At 41.6% G+C, this 27,215-nt stretch overlaps 1 protein-coding gene across 1 annotated transcript in view; it reads left to right on the forward strand.

Moving 5' to 3' along the window:
• EXOC4 (exocyst complex component 4) overlaps positions 1 to 27,215 on the forward strand; it is a 408,492-nt gene that overhangs the window by 281,897 nt on the left and 99,380 nt on the right. The window contains exon 11 of the mRNA XM_056339463.1: positions 15,693 to 15,912. Coding sequence (XP_056195438.1) covers positions 15,693 to 15,912 — 220 coding nt within the window. The remainder of the gene's footprint in view (positions 1 to 15,692; positions 15,913 to 27,215) is intronic.

A 27,215-nucleotide genomic window follows, 5' to 3' on the forward strand; every position in this document is an offset into this window, starting at 1 on the left:
ACTGATGTGTGGTAGTGGGAGGATGCAGTCATCTGCAGAGTCACCATTGGCACTACCGGCCAGTCTGTGTCCCATGTTGTGGGATGGAAAGGCTTTACAACCTCAGTTCCATCTTACTGGCCTCTTCCAGCCCGATTTATGAGCTCGTTAAGCAGTATTTCTAGTCAATATGTTGCATTCGGTTCTCCTGTGCTGCACCTGTGTCTAAAGATAATTTTGTCTCTCTCTAAACATGGGTCCTTTGATCTGATAGTGTGTAATCAAGAGTCGTAGTTCTTACAGCTCCATTTTATACAATTATATGTTTACAGAGCCGAATGCTGCTCCTAATGTACTGCATATCATCTGTGCAAAGTGATTATAGGGTGATAAAACTGACACACATAAGAACATGAAATGACATGGACTGGGGTCAGAAAATAGTTTTCCCAATGGCAGTGTAGCCCTTATTTGTTCATGCTGTGTTTTACAGCAACCTTGCTCAGTTTATTAGGGTAATGAATTATGTCTGTTTTATAAGGATCACTCTGTGGACAGAAACCAGCAGTCTAGGCAGAAGACATCATCCATCAGTTAATTTCTCCTTTCAGTTTTTAAGATCAGGAGTTGAAAAAAATGTCATATACAAATGGAACTGCACAGGGAATCAATTAGTTTAACTAGTTAAATTAGTTTAATTTGGGAGAACATAACTCCTGGTGTCGGAAATTGTTGAGGACATGGAAGCAAATACCCTTACTTTTCTGAGGAGAGGCATGAGATCCTTAATGCACGTACAGCATCCAATTTGTCCAGATTTGCTGCCTCCAGTAGCACAGCATTGTTGCTCAGGTCCGTTATAATGCAAATCCATTTTCCTCATTAGCTTGGACCAGACCCTGACTTCCAAATGAGGTGGATGATCAGAGGCAATTCAGAAACCTGCTTTTCATCTCTATTTACTCTGGAAGCTGTTTCAGTTTTCCCCAAATACATTCTGCAAGTCTCTCCTTGTAAAACAAGCCCACTGAACCTCATCTCAACCCTTTGGAAAAATAGTGGTGGCCACTGAAACTGCCATAAATATCTTAAAGGGCATATGGTAAACTTCCCATCATTTCTTTTTCTGCAGCTTTGGCTCTGTAGACAAGGTTTGCACTTATTAATGACTAGAGCCTGGAGCACAGCTGGTTCTTTGATCACTTTTTTCTTGCCTTCCTAAATAGCAATATTGGCATGCCCCAACTGAGTTAAGTTTTTCTGCCAACTTACTAATGAATGTGATTAGATTAAAAATGCGTGTGGCATAACGTCACCTGGCTTGATTTGTAATCTCGATCTCAAAAGTGCAGCATGTTTACACTGGCAGCTATTTATATACAGGATCTCTGCGTTCCGGTGCGAGTAGCTGTAACTCAGCAGCATGGACACAGTTACGTCGGGTGCCAGATCCATGGCGTGAAAGCTGACAAGCTTTCCTCTGTGGTGGTGCTGCATGCCCAAAGTTAATGAGAAAACAAAGTAATTGTGCTGAGATTGCACTCTTACTATGTCTGCACTTGCTTACCTGGGTGTCTTAGAGTTATATGTATTTTGCATACTCGTCTCGTAATTTCCTTGTGATTGAGTATGGTTAAAATCCAGCCCAGCTCAACAGCATGTCAGCTGCAGACTACATGAAAATCAGTAGGGATCTCCTTTGGTCCCCTGTAGGTTACTTGCACACATGGAGAAAAAAACATCATTGATTTGCATTATTTGATCCCTTAATTGACAAATGTCAGGAGCTGAAATAGCTGTGGTAACTGAAATCTCCTCTGATGTCCCTCCAAGTCCAATGGAGGATCGCCAGAGGTGCTAGCGCATCTTCTTATGGGAGGTCAATATATTTATTCTCTCCGTGGTGTTCTCAAGCCAGCATCTTTCCCCACTTCTCAGTTTCCTTTGCAGAGCAACAGGTATTCACTTCAAGTGACTGGTAAAGAACAAGAATCTTCAAAGGAGGTTTCGTATTTATTTACTCATTGCTCCTGATTTTGATGTTGCCCTAGGCTTATCATGTTTGTCCTTAGAAGGGGGAAAGAGTAGGCAAAGATAGGTATGCTGCAGAATATCATTACTCCCTAATCAGTAAGGAACAGAATAATTTAAAAAAGATGATGATGTACTTAATGACCGTGTTTTTCTCTTCAAACCAAGACCATAAAATTGTTAACCTCATTAAAGAGCTCTAAAGTCACCTGCCTAAAGTGGCTCAGCACATTAATGCTTCTCTCTTTTTATTGCAATCACCCATTTGCTGCAGCCATGCGTTTCTGGGTCCTGCTCCCCTCTGGGCATGGCTTCATACCAGGATGGCAGGGAGTCTCAAGAACCTACCAAACTAAGTCATCCTCTGCAATGAGGACGGCAAAAGAGGAATCCAAGTCATTGCCGCATGGGTCTGGCCGATTCCCTCTTTAATAGGTCTGACCGTTGGGCAGCCCGTGTGTTTCTTGGGTCTGCCCATGCCTTGGCTATGGAGACGCTGGGACCTTGGGAAGGCTTTTATGTTCTCGTTTCTAGGCCTGTTGCACATGTACATGCTGTTCCTGGGCATTCAGCAAGGGCTGCTCTTTCCCTCAGTTCCCTTACTTATAAAATTTGCATCTTTTACTCTACGCTGATACTCTATGGTGTGTGAGTAGACTTTCACCACAGGTTAATTTGGCTTTTTAGTGAAATACAAAACAGCTTCCTTGATGAGCCAGATACTGTCCCATCCAGATTCTCAAGTCAGGCAGTAAGGTATATGGAACTGATCTAGGGTCTATGTTCTTCTGCTCCACCTGATGTGTTTCAGGGCCATATCTTTGACAGCTTTGGGTACAGGATGAAAATGTAGAAAGGAGGGTTAAGGGATGAACTTGAGGTTGACTGGGATGGAAGGATTTAATTCTCTGCCACAGGTTCCTGGGGTGATGGTGTCTTATTTCCTCCTGTAAAATGGACGTGGTCTGGGCATGCGGAAAGATAAGGGCTGTCCCTGGAGCTGTGTTTCCCAAATATTTGCAAGGACACAGGGCTGTGGGATTTTACCATCCTGCAACTGGTGGTTGAACTGGGCCTCCCGGCTGTTTGTCCACATTGGCCAAAAGGAATCCTAACTGCTGCAAGGAGGACAGCCAGAAACACTCATCAGACCTTCACTGTAGATGCCACAGTTTTGCAATGCCTAAGTTAGGTGTCTGTGGCGGAATGTCTAAACACAGCCCTACATGCTCCTGGAGGCAGTAGCTCCATCAGGCTCCGATACTCCGGGACATCCCCAGGTGGGCCCTGGAGTTACAGTTTCTTGGTATGGGCTTTTCATTTGCCCCAGTGTGTTTTTTTGAGTAATCGCTGATTGAATTGATTGGCCATACCCCTGTCCGCGCACCAGTGACTAATCAGTCAGTTGGATGATAATGAAAGATCACGCCATCTGTCTGCTTATTTAATGGAGTGTCAGCACGCAGCAAATAGGAAGTAATTGGATTGACAGACACAGAGCCAGTTATTAGGCTGTTTGCTGTCTGATTGGGAAAAGCAGAGGAGCAGAGAGGTGTAGCAAAGCTAATCTGATTGTGTCTGTTGTTGTAAGCGCACACAATCTGCCACACCAAATTCACGGGCTTTGAAACTGCTGGCTGGCTGGAGTTGTTTCCTCGCTGCCATCCTCTCCAAAGCCATCCTTGCATTCGTATTACAAATCATTATAATGCAATCTAATAAAAACAGTTTTCATAAAGAAGGTGCCCATTTATAAAGCTGTCACCACAGCTACGCTATTAATAGAGCCGTTTTAAAGATTTATAGTCAGCATATGTTACTTTTTACAGGGGCCAGATTGAGAGCTGTGGGGTTTGAGCGTGAAGAATGTGCCACCATATCAGATTTAAAAATAATATGAATAATAAGTTAATTTTTACAAAGCTGTTGTGCTCAGGAGAGAATGTGTACTTCGGGGGGTTGAGATCATTACATTTCAGTGGTGGTCAACAAACTGAATGTAACATGGCATTAAAGGAAATAGGATTTAATAATACAAAAAGCTAAAGTTGGTGAACTTGATATTTCAGATATTCTGTATAATAGGATATTATGTGATGGTTCTGTTAACATATTTATTGATGCATGATGCTAAAGTGTTTTATACGCATTTGATGAAATCCCACTATATTTCCATGTGATAGGCAGGAATTCATTTGGAATAGACTGTCAAGATTGTTTAAAGTTATAATGCTTTTTAAGCAAGGCTGTGTGTATTTTCTGCCTTGCACAGTACAGAACACACACCAGTAGTAGTGAAATCATGTTACCTGTTGTAGTGTCATGGGAAGAAAGGCATTGTTGTTACTTGTGGAGTAAGTTAGAAACAGAAGCAGTGGGATCCTATAGGTTGGTTTGACTTCATCTGATGGGCAGAAAGTGTACATGTGCCTTGGGTTCACATAAAATGAATACACTGAAGAAATTCCATAGAGTGAGAGATTGATTGACCATGGTTAATACATTTATCTTCTGCCTTCTGCAGGATTGGATTTAAATTACAAAGGGATCGGCAGTGGGTAATTTAGTTCACTAGTCATTTTGGATTATCATCTTCATCATGAAGCAGTCTTGTAACTTAGAGGCAACTGGCAGGCTTTGCTCAGCGTCAGTCTAGTTTGGGGCTAGAAGCTTACGGTTTCAGGGACTGGAGCAGGGAGATTTGGTGGTGCAGCTTCAGAAGAGCAAAGGGGTGGCTGGTTGTAGGAGATGTGTTTGCTCAGTTCTGTGTAAACTTGAAACACAGACTTTTTTTTTTTTTTTTTTTTTTTTCCAGTGGCAAATGATAAAGTAGTAGTGATCAAAGCTGTGTTTCAAGCTGAAGGTAAAGCATGCTGCTGTGGCTGCTGAGCTGCACATCACAAGCTCAGCTGTCTCCAGTCGCTGGAGGTGCAGCATTTTACATTTTCCTTACTGGGTGTGCACAGTCAGGATTTGTTGGCATCTTTATGATACTGTACCCTTCTGCAGTTTTGGGGATCTCTTGCTTTGCAAACATTCATTGCTTGTTCAACTAATGGGGAAACTGAGGCTCTTTATACCCAACCAACCCCCAAAAGTTCCTCAATATATTAGGAAGAGACAAAAACATTTGACCACAGGTTTCCTGCTTCCAGGTTCACTTGTAAAGAAACTGCACCTGCTCAAAAGGATTAAAAGGAGGTTCACAGCATATAGGGAATAAAGGTACTTTATATTTGTTCTCAAAATGAACTCAGAGGCCTCATAGTGTAGTTAGGAGTCTGTAGGGGGTAAGCAGAATAGAAGTGGAAGTCAGCTCTCAAAAGTGCCCGTGTCGGTTGGGCTGATAGGAGGCTGCGTTACGCTGATGGCTATAACTATGCGCACACAGGCACGCACACAGCTCTGCTGAAATGTAGCCTCATGGAGGGGAGCAAACAACCACTGCTCACCCATGACATCTGAAGAGGTTTTTGTCTTGGTGCTCCGGGGTGAAAACCTGTCTCTTAACAAGTACGCTGCAGAGTGTCTTTAGGATCTGAACAAAGCTCTAGGGTTTTTTTTATGTTTGATCTAAAAGATCTCTGCAAAGATGTCAAGCAAACTGAATTTGCCTACCATAGAGTGATGAAAGGCCAACACCAAGGGATGGCTTTTGCAAGGAGCCGCAGGCACTACATTGCTGTAAGATCCCATGCTGTGCTATACATACTGAAGCCACCATGTTCCACTTCACACCGAGGTGCTCTCGGGGAGAAGGTGTGAGTTTAGATTTCTTCGATTAGATGGACACCTTGTAGGATCAATAAATTGCTCCAAAGCCCCGGGTCCCCCCAGTATTTTTATGAGTTGGGAGTTCAGACGGAAATGAAGAGGCCAAACAGCAGCTGTGTTTTGCTTGTAGATGACAGGCAAGTCTTCTTTTTACTCAGTGTTTGTTAGTAAGCATTGCCTTCTCATGCTTGTTAAATGCTTCTAATGCTTAGAATGTGCTCTTTGCGGTATGTTTTAGGTTGGTGCCGAGAGTCATGTCAGAGTTCAGCCATGTCCCAGCCATGTTTTCACCCATAGTTGGGATTCTGGCTTGCTGTTTATTGTACATAATCAAAATGTCAAGCAGTCATTCTGCCTCGGTAATAAAAAATAATTCAGTGCAAAGCAAACTAGTGCAGTGTTCACTGATCACTTTTTAAGCCTCATTACTGAAAGGCAGCATGGATGGACATATGGTATGGAAAGCAAAGCAAGGACCGTCAGCATCAGGACAGGGTGAGGTGAAGAGAAGGCTGACAGCGAATCCCGTATCTAGGTGTACATTTGCAACAACCAAGTGACAATGACTTAGTACCTACCACCTGCATGTTCCTGGCTCCTTTCTGTGTGTCAAGTAAGCCATGGGTCACACACTTTACTTCCAGGTCACAACAGGGATAAGGACACAGAATCACAGCTCTGGAGCCCCCCCAGCCCAGCCCCTGCTGAAGCAGCTCTCCCAGAGCAGGCTGCACACAGTCATGTCCAGGGTGGTCTTGAATGTCCCCAGAGCAGGAGAAAATAACCAATCACCACTGCTCGGCTTATAACCCATAACTCAACCTTGGAGATCATCTCTCCATACCATGTAGAGATGCCACCTTGGTCTAAAGCAGACCAGTCACATCATGTGATAAGAGGCTGTGCAAATCCTGTGTGAAGCTCCTTGGGAGGGGTAGAAATCCCCAAAACCTTCACTAGGGACTACTGCTGCAGCTCCAGCTCGTGTTGCTTTCCCTGTAGCACTCGTGATTCATATTTCAGGTGCATCCTCATTAACAGAATGAGCTGATGTGATTCACGCTTGAGTTACTCTTCTTTTGCCTGCGTTCACAGAGAGGCAGCTGTACTCATCTGCTTGCAGAGGGAGCTGCTTGTGGGTCTTCCAGATGTATAAATGCTATATGCAGATTTGTGGTGCTGGTAATTGCTCTTTCTGATCTGCAGAAAGGGAAATTACATCTTTGCAAGAACAGTGTCTAGAGACAGAAGAGGAGTAAAGTTAGACTTGCTGCTGTAAATTCACAGGCCAATGGATTGGGTTTCAATTCTGCAGACTAATGCCTTTACAAATTTACAACTAAGCTCAAAATCTACCCAGTTTCTATTTCTCAGGTAACATATCTCCATTCCAGTGGTCTGTACAGTGTATTTTCCCATGTTTTGCCCAGGACTATGATGTTCATATGCATTTCATTGCCTTCATTTCACAGTAATGACACCAGTTACACAGTTTTGTTCCTTTTGAAACTCAGTTTCTCCAAGTTGGTCACAAAACTCGGGACTGCTCCTCATTCAGATTTACCACCTTTGGAAAAATTGCGCCTGGCTATTAGCTGAGGTTTGGCACTGGGTGGAAATGCAGCCACCTTCTGAAGCTTGCTCATGCCCTCGCAAGAGATGAGAGGATAGAGACCATGAGATGCAAGCATCAGCCTGACTGCCACACCACAAACCTTCCATCGGGTGGGCTTTTGCTAATATTTGTGAAGCATGAATTACCTTGTGCCAGCTGCATAAAGGAAATCATTACTCCTGTAGATGAGATTTATCTCTGACAAGATGAAAATTAAAAGTGAGGAAGAGGCTTTGTGGCGGTACACCCACATCACCTCTGCTCAGATTGATTGGAGCAGAAGGATGCTTTCATTCATACCTGTGCTGGTGGGTGTTAATGAAGATGTTCAGCTACAACAGCAACCCCGAAAACAAATGAAAGCAGTTTTGAGGCCATGAGGAGGGGAATGGAAATAAGGGGTGCCATTCAAATTATACAGTTGAAAAGATTGTAGTTAGCACAAATTAAAATCTGCCTCCAAGGTTCAACCTCCCCCACAAAAACCACCATGTTCTGCTGCTCATGGATCAGGTTCTGTGAAAGGCATCTGAGCTGTAGAGTATGAGGTATTTCTATATATTCTGAAGCTTTAGATCTAATTAGTTCTGGCTCTACATCTTGTGGTCCAAATACTAGTCACATCAGAAGAAATTGTACCTGGTCTGTCCTGAGATAGTTACACCATGTAAGTCAGAAAGTTGTGTTCTTCAGGTGGTAGGTGAGCATTAAATAAGCAATATTTTTAGCATAAGACGATAGCTAAATTATAAATTTTTTTTCAGTGTATGGTGTCTGCAGTACCTCACAGGCAACAAAATACTTGTATTTATATTACAGCTGCATGGGAACGAGGTATTTCTTACCTCCGTCTCATGGATGAGCAACTACAACATAAATCAATTCTTTAAAGCTCGTATTTTTTAGCTACTGTTAAAAAAAGAAGTCTGAACTCTTTCATCTTCAGATGCTAAAGCTGTCAGCTCTATGGGGAGATACTCAGAAACCTTTACACTAACGGAAAGAGCTGTATCAAGTAGTCAAGCTTTTTTTGATTGAGGATCTCTGTTTGTATAGGGCAGGGACTGAAGTGGTGGGGACTGACAGCAGAATCTGGCCATTTGCCCAAAACAGCCCATCAAACTCAGCTTGGTGGTGTGAACCCCAGTCTGGCTGACGCTGCCGGTTACTTGTGTTAAGCTGAAACCTTAATATTTTAGTGAAAAATGCCAAAAATCTGGTGTTTTCTATTAACGGTAGTCATTTTATATCATTGTTACCTTCCTGGATGTTTTCTAGGCAACGTAATATTTCAAAATAGCAGAAAATTAATGCTTTTTGTCTGATATTTGCTGGGGTTTTGTCTGTTTTTCCTAAGATTCTGAATGTACTTAGCATAGCTAAATCTCCATTGAGTGTCCCACAGCTATTTACACTTTTTTATGGTAATTATAATTTTAATCACATTTTACGTTACCTAGAGAAGAGCTTAAACCTTTATTCCTGCTGTTGTCCCCTGCATACAGCTCCCTTTGGACTGACTTCATACAGAAGCAGCTCTATTATCTTGCATAGAGCCATATTTATCAGCAGTGTGATCCTCAGTGAAATAACAGTGAAGTAAATGATAATGTAACCAAAATAATTCTCTGTAGTCAAGTTTTTATGCAATATAATGTGCTTCCTGTTACTTTAGTACCTATTTGATTGGTCTTCAGTAACAAACGATCTCTAGTCTATGTGTTGCAGTGATTTTTATTTTTTTTTTAATTTTATTGTATTTATTGTACTCTGCACATGTGTAACAGTCAGTACCTTTTGGTACGGGAGCCTCGCTAGGTCTCACTTTGACAGAGGAGGGAGCAGTCAGAGGGTGGAACAGGCTCCAGGATGGATGAGAAGTAGGTTTTACTCCAACTAGAATGTTATGTGAACAGAATATACTGAAATACATACTGATTTTATTGTACATAGCTGTTGAAATAGCCTCTTTCCCTGGCCATATTGTCACAAGGGTGATAAGTGAGGACTCAGGGCTGTACCTTGTTGGTTATCAAAGAGCTTAGCAGGAGAACATAGTCTTTGGCTGTCCCTTTGGTTGACCCTCCCACAACGCTCGCTGCTGAGGTGGGAAGGCTTTCTGGATGGGTAATGGACAGTCTGGGATCTTCCAGGTGTCTCTTGGTTTGCGTGTGTCTTTAAAACTTCAAGAACCTTTATCCTTGGGTATTTTATCTGTAATTTCCTTGAGCCTGAACAGTCAGTTTGGGATTTGCCATTCTGTCAGCAACTAGTACACAGTTCAGAGGATTTCTGATGTTTCCTTAATATTTCCTTGCTGTGCGTAAGCTCACCAAGAGGTTCATTTTAGGTACTTAGATGTTCTGTGACTAAGATGGAGGGAAAAGAGCAGGTTACCATCACACAAAAATGAAACAAGATGAAATGTAAGTTTGGGCTGAATGTCTGTAAAAATTTCCTTAATAAGGTTTTGGAATATATTTTTTTTTTACTGTCATTCATTTGTTTGAGGAGGGAATTTCAGCTAATATTACCATCATCATTAAGGAATGGCGTATTTGATGTCATGTACTTTCAATGACATGTCTTCAGTTTCTTTTAGTGTTTTAGAAGACATAACTAGACGACAGAAGCAAGCCTTGGGAAGGTGAAAGTTGTAGGTTTCTAAATCAATCCACATAGCTTTTTTGATGTTATGTTTTTTATTACACACTTCCAGCCTAGGTAAGACAGTCCTCATAGACAATTAAGTTGTGAGTTGGGAAGAATTAAATTTTCTGAAATGGTTTGCCTTTTTTTTCTTTTTTAATCCAAATGACTGTCATTTACAAAAAGATACTTCATTTTACTGAATGTGCTTTTCTGTCTAAGGGGAATGCTTAATTGCAGCCACAAATCACTTCAAATGCTTTCATAGGAGGATAAAACAAGTTAAAAGTTATGCATAATTTTGAAAATGCAGGTTCTGAATCCAGGGTAAGATGCAGATTTCTATTTTTTTCTCTGGCTGGTCTCTTCCAAGAACTCCATCCTGGCCAGACATCTCATAAAAGTGTCCTTCAGAGCAGTAACATCCCTGTGAGACTTTTTAGGATTTCAGGCAATTTCCAGAGCTACCTAGAGTGACGATTACCAAAAGTCTGGTGACACAACTCACTCTGCATTTTTATTCAGAGAAAGCATTTTTGCATTTTGCGTATCTGACATACATGATAGTTATATTAAATAACTGTAATTGCTCAGTGGTAGGGGAATTTTCTCTCTGAATGTGCCACATGGCTCATTCTCTCACATTTAGAGAATACACCCCTTGGCGTGTTAACCTTTACAGGTTTTTCTTCAGTTTTTGTGTGCCAGTTAGAGATTATTTTAAATGTGGTTGTGGATGCTGTTTCTGAAACCCCACTAAATTACAGCCGAATGGTTCTTTTGCCAGTAGAACAATCGAAGCAAATGGAAAGTGAATCAAAGCTGTTCCTCCAAGACTGCCTTCATGGCCCCTTTTTACAGTGAACTGTATCTCAAATTTCCCCCTTTGGAGAGTAAAAAGAAATTAGTAGGGTGTAAAAGGGCTCGGGGACACAGCCTTTCACCATTGCAGTGGTTTTGATTGAGATTTTGTTGGTCTTTTGGATTTACGCACATGCAGGTATGTCCACAACCAATTTGTTGGATCATGTCCAGACTTAACTTCCCTCATCCTTCACTTTATTCAAGTGCCAAAAATTTTTCTCTGCTTTGATTTGTACATGTTTTATATAAGCGTGACCAAAATGCTATTTCTTACCGTGTACACTGGTTCAGACACAGACATAAACAGTGATCTCTGGGATAGCTGTGGGTCAGATTGCTTTTTTGACATCTTAATAGTTACATGGGCAGCTTGGATGAGTAACACGAGAACATTTTTGGAACGTAATCTTAGAATATTTTTTTTTAGATGCTGTTAAACGTTTTTTTCTTTATAAAGACTGAATTCTGTTTGAATAACTTAACCAGCAGTATTTGAAATTTAAATAAATAAATAGCACAGTGTGTGACTGTGAATGTATGTGTATCTGTCTGCCAAGCAGAAAATAGAGAATATCTGTTAGGTCTTTAATGCCACCCAATACTTCCCATTTTAAAACCTTCATTTTCATTTTCTTATAATTTGGCAAGTCTTTATTTGCAACTGGGGCTAGATTCTTTTTTTTTTAAATGCGCCTAAACTACATTTCCTTTCTGAGAACAGAAGAAGAAACACATCATACATGTTGGCAAATTCCGGTGACCTTTTCTTCGGCTGAGAATTTGCATCTTCATATTTCTCAGTAAGAAGAACTTTTGTGTAAAGGGTGTGCCTTTTGCCATTCCTCTGAAAATACACCAAAATTTGGCTTAGTTATACACATTTGAAGAAGTCCAGTGCTCACAGTCTCGTGTAAGAGGCTTCCAGTTCATAGCGTCTGAAGTGCCTGATGGGCACGATCCTGCCCTTAGCTAACCAGGACAAAGCCAAGGGCAAGAACCTTGGAAAAGTGCTAGTTCCTGAGCCAAGGACTAGCTCCCTCACAGTGTTTTGAGGCTCCTGTACCTGTTGGGCTCCAGCTGCCTGGAGGAGGATGCTTCATGATGTAAGTGCTGAGAAGAGAGGAGAAACGATAGGATGAATGAGTGGGACTGGGAACCAAGACAAATAAGAGAACTGGTGGCCAAATTCCCACAGGAGTCATGGGAGGAAATGAGAAGGCAGGAAGGATGAAGCTTGGAAGCGGTGCAGGCAGCCAGCCCCGTGGGACTTTGTGGCAGGAGTGTCTCACTTGGTGTCACAGTGATTCACGCAGGTGACAATTGGCTGCTGATGCATGGTTCTGCTGTCACACATCAGAGATTTGCTAAGTCCCAGCACTGTGACATTCACTGTCCAAACACTAACCGTCCTGTTCCTAGACAAGGAGCTGCTGATACGAGCAATACTATGCCATTGTGTAATTAATAATTACACCATCATGTCATGCACAGCAGGCCAAATAAAAGTGACACAAGTGGCTCCAATCCTTGCTTTTCCAAACTTGTCAGTATTTGACTATGCATCCTTATTTCTTTTAAGAAATACATAAAATTAAGTTTTCCATTAGATTAAACTGCTCTTAATTGAATTCTGAATAATCCTCCTGATCCAGAACATGTAGGGTGTTTCACTGTTGCAGTGCAACGTGGTAGAAGGATTCTTGGTACAAATCTGCTGTACATCTGTATCTGGAGCCTTGTGATGCTTGCTTGGGCACCCTGGCCATGTGCTCGGTGGGGTTTTCCTCTTGGTGGGGTGAAGGCTGGAGCTGTGCAGTGGCTGCCTTGGGTGTTCCATTTGGAGAGCAGATATGGGACTCATCCTGGCTGGTGAAAACACGGTGAGGTTATCTTTGAACCTCAGCAGATCATAGCGTTTTGGACCCCAGGTGTCTGTCTTTCAGGCTGTACTAAGTGGTAGTGTGTTTTTACCATTGGAGTGTCAAATTTATGAACTCTTAGGGCTGTTCCCTTACTGTATGACATGCTCTGACATCCATACTACATTTTTTCTTTACATTTTCTTTACTTTCATTTCCAGTAGAGATCTTTTGATTAAATGAAGACTTCAGAAATTGTCTATTTTTCATTACCATTATCATTTAATCAAGCTATCCTTGAACATTCAAACTTAAGGTCTTTCATCCATATCCTCTAGTCCTGCATGTCGTGCACAGTTTCAGTCTTAATAACTTTTTCCTGATATCGAGTTTAAATCTGCTTTCCTAAGCTCTTGACCATTTGTTCTTTTATCACAAGTGTTGCTGAGCACTCATAAAATCCCCTCTTGCAGAGTCATTTCTGTCTGGCAGCTTTCTCGTAATCTATGATTACCTTATGGTTCATATCAAGTAAAATAGGGATATATTTTTGATTCGTACCAGTATTAAGTGAACCACTGTTGTCTCGTCTATGCCAAGAAATGAAAGCCCATTAGAATGTGTCAACCACAGGACTTAGTTCTCTAATCAAGGTAAAGTTTGCTGGAGATTAACGCACAGGTCTTTAGGAGAGATCTGGAATGGTGATTAATGCCAGGTACTGGGAAACAAAAAATCTTGATTACACCTTTTGCTAGCACTGACCTTTCCTTCAGCATCGCACAAGCAATTTAGTCTCTGGTATAGGAATCACTTAGAAACACCATCCAACTGTTGTGGGATAAGGAGTTGCTGTAGGTCAGCACATCTGAGTTCTGATAGTTTGCTGCTAGTTTGTCTGTGGCCATTCTCCCTCTAAAGTTTTCTTCTATTTATGTTGGTTTAGCCATTTTTAAGCACGTGCTGGATTTTAAAAGTGTTTAAAAGTTGTTCCCTTCAATGGAAGTTGTTGGTTTCAAATTCAAGCTGCTGTGCCTCTCCCTTCCCATCTGAAAGAGAGGTGTAATGGGATAATTCACTCTTTTTTTTGTTAGTTTTGTGCATTGAAAGCACCATGTAAATAAGCTTATAAAGAAAGAGTAGCAAATTTATTGGCAGACATGAAAAGGTACGGTAAGTTAGTTCAGTATGGTCCCATCAACCTTGACAATGTTCCCTTAAGGACGTCAGTGGTTGTCACTCGAAGCTGGTGACATTAGGTCTGTTATTTCAGAGATCAGCTTTGTGCTGGTCTCTCTGCTCTTCCCAGATGACTCCACTGTCTCCCTGTTTTATAAAGCTGATTCACATTATCGATCTGTGAAAAACAGGAAATAAAATCACCATCCTTTGCACTTCTCTCCATGCAGCATCTCTCTTTGTAGAAGCAATCATCAAACTTAACTGTGAGTGGGTCGTGTCCCACCCCCCCACACACACCCCCGGAAGAAATAGCTGCATTGGCCCAAATGTGTCACTCTAGACTGATGGAGTCAACACTGCAGAGGCTTTAGGGAGCAAATTGTTCAGATTTAAAAGAAATCATGCTACAAAAATTGACAGCAGCTCCTCAGTCACTCCTCAGAATGGAAGCTGCTTCTTCTGAAGTGCTGAACGTGGAGGTAGAAAGTCACAGACAATTCAGCAGACCTTGTTGAAGTTTGGGAAAATAGTTAGTGGTAAGGCATCTTTAATACATGCTAACCACACTGTAACTGTTAGAGATGTCTCAGTTGCAGAAAGGGTCTTTCCTAGTGAAGAAGAGGTGGCTTTCAGGGTGAAGAAGGTGTTGCAACAAATATTGGGAGATCCAGTGTCAAACACTTGCTTCTGCTGCTGCTGTGTGAAACAAAAGTAAAAACAATCCCAGCCTGTCCAGGAGTGGGATTAGAATATAAACAATTGTGAGGCACTTGTGTGCATTTTTGAAGAGGGCTGTGTAAACGCCATACACGTTTCTCACTTTTGGACAATGTCTCAGTCCATTATGATTCCTGCACTCAATTCTTAATACATACAATTCCTAATATGTATAATACAATACAATTCCTAATGAGTACAGTAATTCTAATACATTCAGTTTTGGAAAGAACACTGATTTCATTGCTTCAGATGTAAGTTACAGAAATTACAAAGTAATTTCTAGAAGAAACTCCTGTGTGTTAAACAGATGGCATCACTCAGATAAAGATATTTTGCAGGAGGAGATGGCAAACATTTTGTGTTAAAATATTCCCAGAATCGGCATGCCTTTCTGCGTACACAGGAATGGGATCTTAGGATGAAACAATAATGCATAATAAAAATATAGTGTAATACAGACATACATAATGCAGTATGATGCCAGCATAATACATATGCATTGCTTTTTCAGTGTTACCCCTAGACGTTGAGCTGGAATATACTGCTGTTAAGTTCAGACATGGGGAACTCACCTGTGAGAATGGAATGACCACTCCCAGAAGGAACTCTGCCTTTTCAAAGGGATTTCTGGCATCCTGAATTTTTTATTATTTTTTTTTCAGTGGGGGGTGGGTGTTTTTAAAATACAGTCTTTCCAGTATGTCTTAAATAGAGCAGTCAGTGATTTTTGGACAAATAAACGCAAGTCATGCCCAGGCTGTGGATTTTCACCAATCCCTCATTTTGTCTGTTCTCCAGCCATTGAATCTTTGTCTTGCCAGCTGTTGTCTTCTTTTTTTTTTTTTTTTTTCTGAAGGCTACCTGATAGACCTTTTCTATTGTTCATGTCTCATGTTAGCTCAGTCTCTAGTCATTCCCCCCTGCTGGTGCTTAGCTCTGAAATGGCAAAGGCAACACTAACACTTTTAGAGTGACTACGTGGTATAACTACATTGCATTCTTCCCATTCTCTTTTCCAGATTTATCCAGGAGATAGAGCATGCCATGGAGCTTGGCCCAGCCAAGCAGTGTCCGCTCCGTGAGTTCCTCACCATGTACATCAAGAACATCTTCCTCAATCAGGTCCTGGCTGAAATTAACAAAGAGATTGAAGGCGTCACGAAGGCATCTGATCCCTTGAAAATATTGGCTAATGCAGATACCATGAAGATCCTGGGTGTGCAGCGGCCTCTTCTGCAGGTAGGAGCTGAGTGAACTGCCAGTACACCCCTTACCATCCATATCTAGCCCTGACCTGGCTATATATCCCACGACTAAAAACATGGACCTGTTGAGGCGAGTCCAGAGGAGGCCACGGAGATGATCAGGGGCTGGAGCACCTCTGCTAGGAAGACAGGCTGGGAGAGTTGGGGTTGTTCAGCCTGGGCTCTGGGGAGAACTTTTAGCAGCCTCCCAGTACCTAAAGGGGCCTACGAGAAAGATGGGGAGGGACTCTTTATCAGGGAATGTAGTGATAGGATGAGGGGGAACAATTTTAAAGTAAAAGAGGGTAGATTTAGATTAGGTATTAGAAAGAAATTCTTTACTGTAGGGTGGTGAGGCTCTAACAAAGGCTGCCCAGAGCAGCTGTGGCTGCCCCATCCCTGGCAGTGTTCCAGGCCAGGCTGGACGGGGCTTGGAGTAACCTGGGCTGGTGGGAGGGGTCCCTGCCCATGGCGGGGGGGGCTGGAACTAGATGATCTTGAAGGTCCCTTCCTACCCAAACCAATCCATGATTCTAGGATGCTATGACCCACAAAATTTGCCTCAGCGTTGAGTTTGTAACTACGATCTATTGCAGTGTCATTGCTGGCATGCTCTTTCCTCTTCTGATCCCTGTATGCAGCCGTGTAGGTATATACGGGCTCTTACGTTTTGCTTGTATGTCTCTCCTCCTGTGTCACGCTGATGGCATCTTTGCATCTTGCCTGGCACGTGCCATTTGTAAAGCACCTTATAGCCATTACAACAAATTGATACCACCTTTCTTAAACAACTACCTTAGAAGTTTATTTGCAAGGTTTCAATAGATTCAGCCTCCCCTAGAAGTTCTGGGGACACCTGCAAATTACGGAGCAAAGATGAGGTCTGCTGCCTCCCAGATGCAGCGTGTTTGTGATTGATGTGGTGCTGCTGCAGCAAGGCACCTGTGTTGCTTCCTCAGCCAGATAAGAGAGATTTGAGAGATATGGCTTATGAGGTTAGAGTATTTATGTGAGAAGTCTCTTTTGAAACAGCTTTTTTGAACTCTGATGTGGAGTAGTGATAATAGCAACAAGCACAGTTCTCTTCCCAACTGTATGGGTAACAGGACAGTATGGAAGCCCACCCCAAAAATCTGAATTATAATGATTTGCTGTGATTTGGGTCAAGCTCTTTTAATCCTTTTAAATTATTCCCTCTTATCTATAAAATCACATCTTCAGGGATGAATAATAATTGCAGAGTTCACAGGAAGTAGCACGCATCTCCCATGGTATATATGGCCGCTTCTATCTTAGTTTATAACTGTAAACCAAATGTCTGTTATAGTGCTATATGGTAATAGTAATTACTGTTGTTGTTACTATTATTTGGGGGAAATCGCTAGGATTTTTGCATGTATTAATGGTCACTAATGCTTTGCTTGTCTGGGTGCCATGAGTATGGGCTGGTTCCTTCAGAGGCAAAGCAAAATTAGATTCCAGTGGAGAGTTTTCAGAAGCTTTTAGAGGTAAATAACTTCCTTAGAAGGGGGTCAGAAGTTTCTTTACATTGTTTAGAAAATCTCCATGAGTTAAAATAGTGTTTTGGACCAGCATGGCATCCCTGAACTGTTTCCTTCCCAGGGTACAGCTTTACTAGTCTTCTCAGAAATTCAGTTATCAAACCCAAAAAATGGTAGAGTACCACTCACTGTAAATAGCTACCAATATAAAAATAATTTCAGCCTCAATGTTCACTCAGCACACACCACATAAGATGAGAACAGAGCATTTTCCCAAGGGCAGGTTATGTCTGAACATCTTATGATGAGCCCTCTCGTGAGCTGACGGTGGATTTGATGGTATTTGTCTTTATTTCCCTTGACACTGCAAAAGTAGCGCCGAACAGGTGTAAGATGTTACAGCAAAGACACAGCAGGAGCGGTCACAAAACAAGATCAGAGTATTGAAAACAACTTTAATGAGAGCAGAAGGGGTTTCATAGATCAAGAACTCAAATGCATTGGCTGAGCAGGGATGGTAGGAGCACAATAGAGAGTGGCTGCACTGGGGAAGAAATTACACAGTACACCCTTGTTTTGCAGTTATCTGCGATGCTGGTAGTTCCTCACCATTGCAAGTGCCTATGAAAAAAAGAAATATGCCAAATCCATAACACATGTATAAGTCTTCCAAGACTTGATTTTCAGAACAGAGTTGAAAAAAATACATTTTAGGGCAGTTTTGGCTTCCACAACAGGGAAAGTATCTGAAGATTGAAACTGTGAGTTAGAATAGAAAGCAAAATTCCACTTATTCACAGTTTGAGGATTTTGTTGAAGGTGTTATTTGAAGTTTGTTTTGAGAGCTCTGGGAAAAAAATGGGTATGTTCTGTGTGGTATTTTGTATCGTTTGCCTTTCTTGTTTTCTCTTACGAGAATTAAACTAAGAACCCAAACTCAGCCTGTGCAGGCAGCTGACCTTACTGAGAGCTGGAAAGATTTTACAGTAATATTAACACACATGCTTTGGAGCAGGACCGTGGAGGTTGTTAACCTTACAAATTTGTTTTGGATTCTTAATGCGACAATGTATTTTTGTGGATTGTGGCATCATTCGTAGCCATGAAAATGTGTTCTATAATATAAATATATTTTCTTAAAGTTCATTTGGGGTTGAAGAGCCAGAATGGCTGGGAATTTTCTCGTCCAGTTCCTATAATTTGTTTCTCATGATGGATGGAAATCATTTTGAACTAGAATTATTCTTGGTCAAAATGTACATGGTCAGAAGGTCTGCCTGTTCCCGACATTATAGAAGGGTAATTTTGTGAAGGAGAAGAAAAATTGCTGCCTCTTTGAACCAAGTCATCCAAATAGCTTGCTAAAATAATTTTATTGATTTTACATTAAAAGAAAAAAAAGGCTATTTCTGCATTGACAGTGCTGGAGCCTGAAATCTTTGCCCTCATCACCTCATGGGTATGATGAAAATACAGTGTGTATTGTGAATGAGCCTGGCACCTCTCTCCCAGCACTGTGTTACATTTTCCTGTCTTGTGTCATTCATGGAGGTGTTCATGGTTCAACCATCCCACGCTTTTCTATCCTGAAAATCTTTCTGAAGCTTTTGCGGCAGGAGCTGGTGCTGTGATTTGAACATGACTCAAGAATTTATCAGTTCCCACTGCACAGGCTGGTAATAGCAGCTTTTTGATAACTATCGGCACACGCTTGAACTGAATTAGCTTATAGATAAGAGATTTTCTAGCATCCTGTGCCATCATGTCCTCACAGATGAATCATCCATTTCTGTAAAGATTATGCTTTAAAAAAAAATTATAGCCGCCTTTTGTAAATACTACATTTGACTGTGAGAATGGTCTTGTTTCCCGTTCTTCCACCCTTAAATGCAAAATATTGTAAATCCTTTTCCTTTTAAGAGGGACTGAATAACCATGAAACCAATTTGTCTCAAAATTATTCTGCATTAAATTTCAGGCTGTAATTGTTTAAATCAATACTAAATTAGGCTACAAGCAGTTCGACAGCTTCTCATAGCCTGTTCTTGTACAGTTCATGTCGAGGTGATAAATCTTTCCAGCTAGGTGGTCACTGCTAATACGGGCCTTAAAAATGTATTGCCCTGTCTTTGTCCAACAAAAACAGTGCAGGTTGCTTTGATCTTTCCACTCCATAGCCACAGAGGTGGGGTTTTCCTTTAAAGCATCAGTGCGACTGTTGTCTCTTACAGCAGTATTGTGTAGATGATGGGTGTAATAGATCGCTGGCCAAGCTCCAGTGGCTGAAAATCCAGCAAAAATCTCCTTAAAGAGTCAGAGTGTGCAGCTGTTTGCAGGATAATGACTTGCTGGAGCTGATTACCCCATTGCCTGCACTGCTTATCCCACGCATGAAGTCACCGGCTTGTGACCAAGGAGACGTCACTGGTAGCTTTGCCATGTTTTCTTCCTGTCAAATTACTGGTTATTAAGAAGAAGAATGGTCACAGTGAGTGGCATTTAAATAGCTCACCAGTAGTGGTGGGTGCATGCTTTGGTAGCGAGTGGATGTTATTATTTGTTAATGTAAACAAATCAGTTGTCTTTTCAGGCTGGCTTCCAGCAATCAAAATCCGTTTAGGAGCAGACATGGCTGATCAATTGGGTTTTCCCATTCAAGGACAAGTATGACTTTTGAGGCAGCACCTGTGGTTCTGGTCCTCATATTTCAATGTTTTTTGCAGTGCCATGGTGTCTAAACCAGTATGAAGTGCTTTGCAGATGCCTTCATGTCTTGTGTGGTGCGTCTGTTTCCATTGTACAGGCAACAAGCCAAGAGGTTTAAGACGCACTGAATGAGTCCATGGCAGAATTTCTAGCTGCATCTTCTTTTCCAGTTTGAAATGAGAGGCAAAATTATCTCTCTGTGGGAGTCTGAATCTCCCTATTGCTTTCAATATTTCTTTAGATAATTTTTCCTTTGGGGGGAACATTTAGTGTGGTTATTGCCTTTTGTGGAAGCTTTTACAAGGCTCTCATGTAAGTTTTCTGCAGATATGTTAAGTTCTCCACTGTGGCTGATCATGAAGCTCTAAGTTATGTAAAAGCAATTGCTAGCTTTAGGCAAACCGTTACAGAAGTTATTTGAAAAATCAAGTTTAACTTGCACATTCAGTAAAGCCTAGGTGGGAGATGGCTTTAAGTTGCATATGGCCATATTGAAGCAACACACCTTGCAGGCAGAATTATTTTCTTCCTTTCTGGATCTTAAGAAGCGAAGTCAGCTTTCACAAACCATCCCACAGAAGTGACTCACATTTGACCTGAAGGAAACAGTTGCGTGTTTGAGGTCTCTGTAGCCTATTAATCCCTGCAGTCGCTGGGCATCTCTTCCATAGATGGGTGCAGTCTTGTGTTGGAGTTGGCCAGAATCTGTATAACCCTTGTTTTTTCAGCACTGAATCCAAGTTAATATTCCCTATCTCTCATGACCTGAGGCTCAACACGAGGTCTTGGCCATGTGGTTTCTATCTAGAACATGTGAGAACCATTCTCCTATTTAAACAAACTTTTTGATCTGGTAAACAGAACATGCTATATTAGAATTTCACACCACAGAGAGAAGTAAAATCCTAAGTCTTGTTTGAAAGCATTGAGAGGTGGGTGCAAAATGTCTTTGATCATGGTCATACCTGAGACCACCAACTTGTTTTGTTCACCTCAACAAGTATCTGACATATGACCACAATTTTTGACCCATACCAACACAGATTGGATTTGAACATCATAAAGGTTGGTTTACTATTATTTTCAGATCTTTAATAACCATATTTTTAATATTTATATACCCACTATAATAGTTCTGTAATTATATTAGTTGAAAGGGGCCTGTGGAAGTTGGTCTTATCTGCCTGAAGCTCTGGGCCAGAACCAAAGTTTGGCCAACAACAGATCAGGTCAGTCATGGCTTTTTCACAGTATGTCTTGAAAACTTCCAGAGATGGAGATTGAGATTGGATATTAGGAAACATTTCCTCACGGAAAGGGTGGTCAAGCATTGGAACAGGCTGCCCAGGGAGGTGGTAGAGTCACCATCCCTGGAGGGATTAAAAGACGTGTAGATGTGGCACTTAGGGACATGGTTCAGTGGTGGACTTGGCAGTGCTGGGTTAACAGTTGGACTCTTAAAAATCTTTTCCAACCTAAACAACTCTGTGATTCTATGGAGATCCTTTGGGCAACAGTTCTGCACTGCTGTCCTGCTGGAAGGCTTTCTCCTAGCCACAATTTTTGGCTGCGGTTCCTTATTATGTCACATATGTGATATATAGAACAGACCAGGAGTCATCAATTAAATCATATATTATTTTTCTTTGTGGAAACGTGAAGCCTACAAACAGTACAGCTCTTCAACTGTGTAAGTTATGTTAGGTATGAAGCAGAATAACTAATCCAATGACTACATTACAGCCTTCACACTTGTACCTGCGGTAGAATCTGGTAATCTCTGCTTTAAATTATTCCAGTGTTATTAAAATACACCTCCCTAGGGTCAGTCTAGCCACAATGGTCTTGACAGTACTAGAGATGAAAGTGTGTGTGGAGGGTTTGTATCAGTGAGTCTAATCAAAAGGTGTTACAGGCAAAACACACTAGTAATAAAAAAAGATCACCTAGTCTGGCATCTCTTAGCAATCACATTGTGCTTTTGATTAGTAGATTTTAAATGTTGTTTCAGTAATTTGAATTAATTGGTAAAATTTGCTATTCAAAGACTGCCTTTCTAACATGGCTTTATCTCTCAATTGACGTCTTTATAGTGCATCAGCCAACATCATTCCTTGGGTCCAAGAGCTAATACTTCAGGGTGAACTCATGTCATTAGCTTTGCACGCTCAGGGTTGTGTCTGCCAGATTGTTTTAGAAGATGACCTGAGCCAGAAAAGCTCTATTTCCAACCTTAAGCTCTGAGCAAAAGCGATGACCATTGCTTGTCCTTGGGAACCAGCAGCTTCAGGTTGGAAAAGCATAACCTCCTGAGCTTGTGGTGCTGAGAAACCTGGTTGGAACAGGGTCAGACCTTCTGTTTTCGGGGTGGGTTGGAGGGTGCAGACTGGCTGCTGTCTCTTTTGATCTTTCTGCAGCAAGATTTTTTGGTGGACAAGGCAGAGAGAAGTAATGGTTTCTGACACATCTGCTGACAGGGACTGAACTGCATTAGCACTCTGTCAATCCCATCTTCTAAGAGCTGCCTTTTTTGAGACCTGTTTGACTTTACCGGCTATCAAAGGCAGCCTCAGTTTTTGGCCTGCATGGGAAGAGCAGGAGGCAGCCAAGGGAGAGGCGAATAGCTGCATGGCCAACGTGAATCCGCTGGGATCAGCAGCTCTAAGGGAGCAGAAGGGGCATTAAGCCCCCGAGGTCACTCTGGGAGCTGGAATGGATGCAAGGAGAGGTTGACTTTGCCTCTGTGTATTTCCTGTCTTTCTCTTGTGTTTCTGGTCATTAGTCTGATAAGTGAGACTCACACCAAAGTGGAAAGAGAAATATACTCCAATTCTTGCATGCTGGAGATGGCTAAGGGGGGGAGGGGAAAAAAAAAATAGCTGTCACTGTCTGCTTGGCCTTGAAGATTGACATCTCACTAGCAGGTCCTGTCTGTGTCATTGCAATTCCCTGTACAGCTGGATTAATCCTGTCTCCATAAATGCAGTATTTATTGAGCTAGTAGGGCTTTTAACCCTTTTCTTTTGTTGTTGAATTAATACGAGGTTTTAGGGCAATGGGAGAAACATGCATAGTCTGCTTCCTTCTTTCCCATTATTTGTAAGAGTATTTTATTGTGAAACCCTGTGATCGTCATGCATGCAACGATTTCTGGCTTGGCTAGAACTTAACAAGACTATGCAACAATTCACGTAGGGAGGCTGTGGGAGATGCACCAGCATGGTTCGGGGAATGTCCCTGCAGCGCTGATCAAATCAGCTCTCCCAGTGCTGTCAGTGAGAGGCATAGGAGGGTCCATGTTTTACAGGATTAACCCTTTTGAAGGTCCTTGCTGTCATGGAATTTACAGTGTTCACCCTCACCCTGAATTGTGCAGCTGTTTTTCAGTAGCAGTTCATTGAGTAATCACTACACAGGTAAAACCACTAAAACTTTCTTCTAAGTTATTTTGATTTTAATTTTTTTCTCCTTGCCATTGTTATTTTTTTTCAGAAGGTGAGAGTAAAGCACGTGTCTGTCTCAGCCTCAGTCACAGGCCTTGATTGATTATTTTAATTACCAAAACAGCCCAGACAGGGTCCTTCAGCGGTAATATTGTGCTCATAAATCCTCATTTTGCTCCACATGGCTGGTGTCAGAAACAGTTCCTCTTATCTTTCTGTCCAGAGGAGAAGCCATTTAGCTTGGCCACCCTCCTGTTTGTTTGAAGTCTAAGCTGCACATTTCTCATTTGCAACGTAGTTAAGCATACAGCATCCATGTCAGGAGAGCACATCCCTGTGATGTGGAGGCAGAGCTGGCCTTCTCATTAACCCAAGGGTGCTCCTGAAAAGTAAGTGTGAATTCTCAGATACAGCTACCACAGAAGTCACACTTCACCCAGCCTTCCTTTTTCCCTCCAGCTGCCTTTTTTCCTAGGTGTTTCTTCAATTTTAAACCAGTGTTTTGAATTTGCTGTGGTTGTTTCTGTGATGGATGGACATAGCTGCAGTGTCCAGGAGGCTCTTAGCATCCACTTGTGAGTACCTACAAAGAAAGTCTGATGAACTTCATTTAAAGGAGATCCATATCGCTCCATTGCCAACAGCCCTCTAGGAGCTTCTTTCATAACTATTTTTTCACTAAGAAAGTTTAATTACTTCCCTTTTCGAAACACAGCAGTGGTAGAGTTTGGGGTCTTGGGCATTTTTGACTCTCTGCATGCATTAGCTGAAGCGCAGATATTTTTTCCCTTCCCTCTGCTTGGTTTGCTTCATGAATCCCAAATTCAGTCTGTAACACAATCTCATGCAATGTACTTTATAGATGGCTTCAAGAGAAGAAACTTCCTATGTTCTTGCCAGGCTCATTGAAAGTCACATTCCTCCCTGCTCCACCCCACCCCCCACCCCGCATTTGAAGCCTGGGCCCATTTCATTTAGGAAGAATAACTCTAATTTCTAGTTTTTGAAATGTTTTCCTAATCAGAAGTGCTGTATGAGAAGAGCCATCGCATTTTAAATAATTGATGGCTACTTTATTGAGTTGTCAGCACTAATTCATCCTCCTTTTGAAGTGCTCAAATGTTCAAAGGAGTAATCCTTTTAGAACATGCTCATTTTTTGAAGAAAAGTTCATTTTTATAATTACTTTTTTTTTTCCACTGCGGAATGTAATTGTAGCTGTGCAGTGAGGGGGAGGGATGAAGTACCTTCCAGCTCACACAGGCTCTAAAATACCTTTATTACTACTTTTGCTGCTAATTTCTCTGCCTCCCTCCTTTTGCAGAGGTTTAATTATACCTGTTTTAAAAGTGCATTTTGAAATATGACACCTAGTTCTCATGGAGAACAAAAGATAGATTAATCTATTGTGAAAAGGAAGGGTAAAGAAGCTCTATTTTTTATTTTTTTGTCAGGGGCTGCCTGTCCCTGACAAGCAGCATTCACTGGGAGGATCGCAGAGTAGTAGCTGTGATTTTGAAGGAAGGGACTTGTCAACAGAAGAATTAAAAAAATAAAAAACAGATGTAGAGATGATGCGATCAGAGTATTCCTTCTTGCATGGTGGGTTTCCCCTCCTGCCCTCAGCTGGCAGAGAAATAGGTTCTTGCTAGAGTGTATAAACTTTTCTAGCAGTTTAAACGTTAACAGCACTCTAATTTACATCTGAAAGAACTGAGAGAAGGCAATAAATTAAAAGTTTCCCCTCCTGGTACTAATCTGTAAACAGACTTTTTCCATTTCAGAAAAATAAAATAAAATAATAGTTTTGCTCACACACACAAAACTGTCAGAACGCTAATTTTTTTGCAAATGATCTGCTTTTGTGCTGTGATTTTTACTTACGTTACAGAGGATAAAAGCTTTTCCCTTGCATCACCTGTGCAGCTGTTGGGTGGTGCTGCAGCCCCAGTTCTGGTCATTGTGAGCCTGATCATGGACTCACTGGGGAATGTAAACCACTGGGATGAGCTCTTTAGTTAAAATATTCAGAGACCTTGTGTCTCTTTGAAGTAAACTGCTACATGGAGTGAAAATAGAGTAAAATGATAAAACTTCATGAGAGAGACATGCCCCAGGCTGTGTTCTATTTTAATTAATTAGGTGCTGATTATAGCTGCTGGAAAAAGTAAAGACAAGAGAGAATTGAAAAGCATTGAATTTGTGAAGGTGGTATCCTAGATTCTGATCTTAGCTAACCTTGAAATCAATCAAGTTATACGGGATTTCCTCCAGTGTGAGATGAGATCCATCCATTAGGTCGAAATAGTGTCTGTAGTCAGTCACTTTAAACGTTAAAGGACAGAAAAAGATACGGTCATTCAGGTGCGTCCAACTCCTGTTTGCCTGAATAGCATCTGCCTCAATAACCTCTTGAGACACATAGAATTAAAAGAAAATCAAGCTTGAAAATTAAGCAACCCAAACGTTCAAGCCTCCAAGGGAGCTCCAAGACAATTCTAGCAGAAGGCACTGAGATTTCTGTGCTTAACTGTATTTTTTTCACTTGCAGGCAGTGTCAGAAACTGTATTAAGGGCAGGTTGGTGATAAGTTACACACTCCTCTTTGGTATTAACATTGCATTTCATATTTAATTCCTGCTCTGTTGTTTTACATGGTACTTCACTGGCCACAAAATTATTGTTAAAAATATTATTAAACACCATTCTTCTAGTTAGACACTTCAAAATAGTCATAATCATAGAATCATTTAATCATACAATAGTTTGGGCTGGAAGGGACCTTAAAGACCATCTAGTTCCACCCCCTTCCAGGGGCAGGGACACCTTCCACTAGACCGGGCTGCTCAAAGCCCCGTCCAGCCTGGCCTCGAGCACTGCCAGGGATGGGGCAGCCACAGCAGCTCTGGGCAGCCTGTGCCTCACCACCCTCATGGTAAAGAATTTCTTCCTAATATTAAATCTACTCTCTTTCAGTTTAAAACCATATACCCCCTTGCCCTGTTGCTACAGGCCCTACTAAAAAGTCTGTCCCCATCTTCCTTATAAATCCCCTTTAAGTATCAAAAGGCCACCATAATGTCTCCCTGGAGCCTTCTCTTCTCCAGGCTGAACAACTCATTGGCCTAGAATTAACTGCCAAGATGCACAGGAGATGTTGCAATATTGCTCTCATCCAGGTGCTAGTCAATCATTGATCTGAAAATAAAACTACGTGTGTTTTGATTCTTCCTAGAGTCACCTAAAGAACTGTTTCCTACCCTCTCAGCAGGAACACTTTGGTTTTGCTCTTTGCATTGCCACTGATAGGATAAAGTCTGCAAACCATCATGGAATGGCGTCGGGTTCCCATGGGTGATGTAGGAAAACTGTGTTGCCATGTGATAGCTGCACTTGCAGACTCATAGGAATGTAGATTTGGAAGAAACGTTCAGAGAAAACCATTCCCAGATTGGCATGGGAGATCTCATTGTAGAGACAATCTTGAAACAAAGCTCCACCTGGAAGGCAGCTCTTTTGCTGTCCCTTGCTTCTCCATTTAAAGCCCTTTTTCTCATATCCAGGTTAAAGGTAGCAGCCAACACTGACCATTTATTTTGTGCTTTGGACTGCTGCTGTGACAAAAGCAATTTTTTGGAATTCAGATT

Source organism: Falco biarmicus, chromosome 5, assembly GCF_023638135.1.
Source record: "Falco biarmicus isolate bFalBia1 chromosome 5, bFalBia1.pri, whole genome shotgun sequence".
NCBI classification, from domain to species: Eukaryota; Metazoa; Chordata; class Aves; order Falconiformes; family Falconidae; genus Falco; species Falco biarmicus.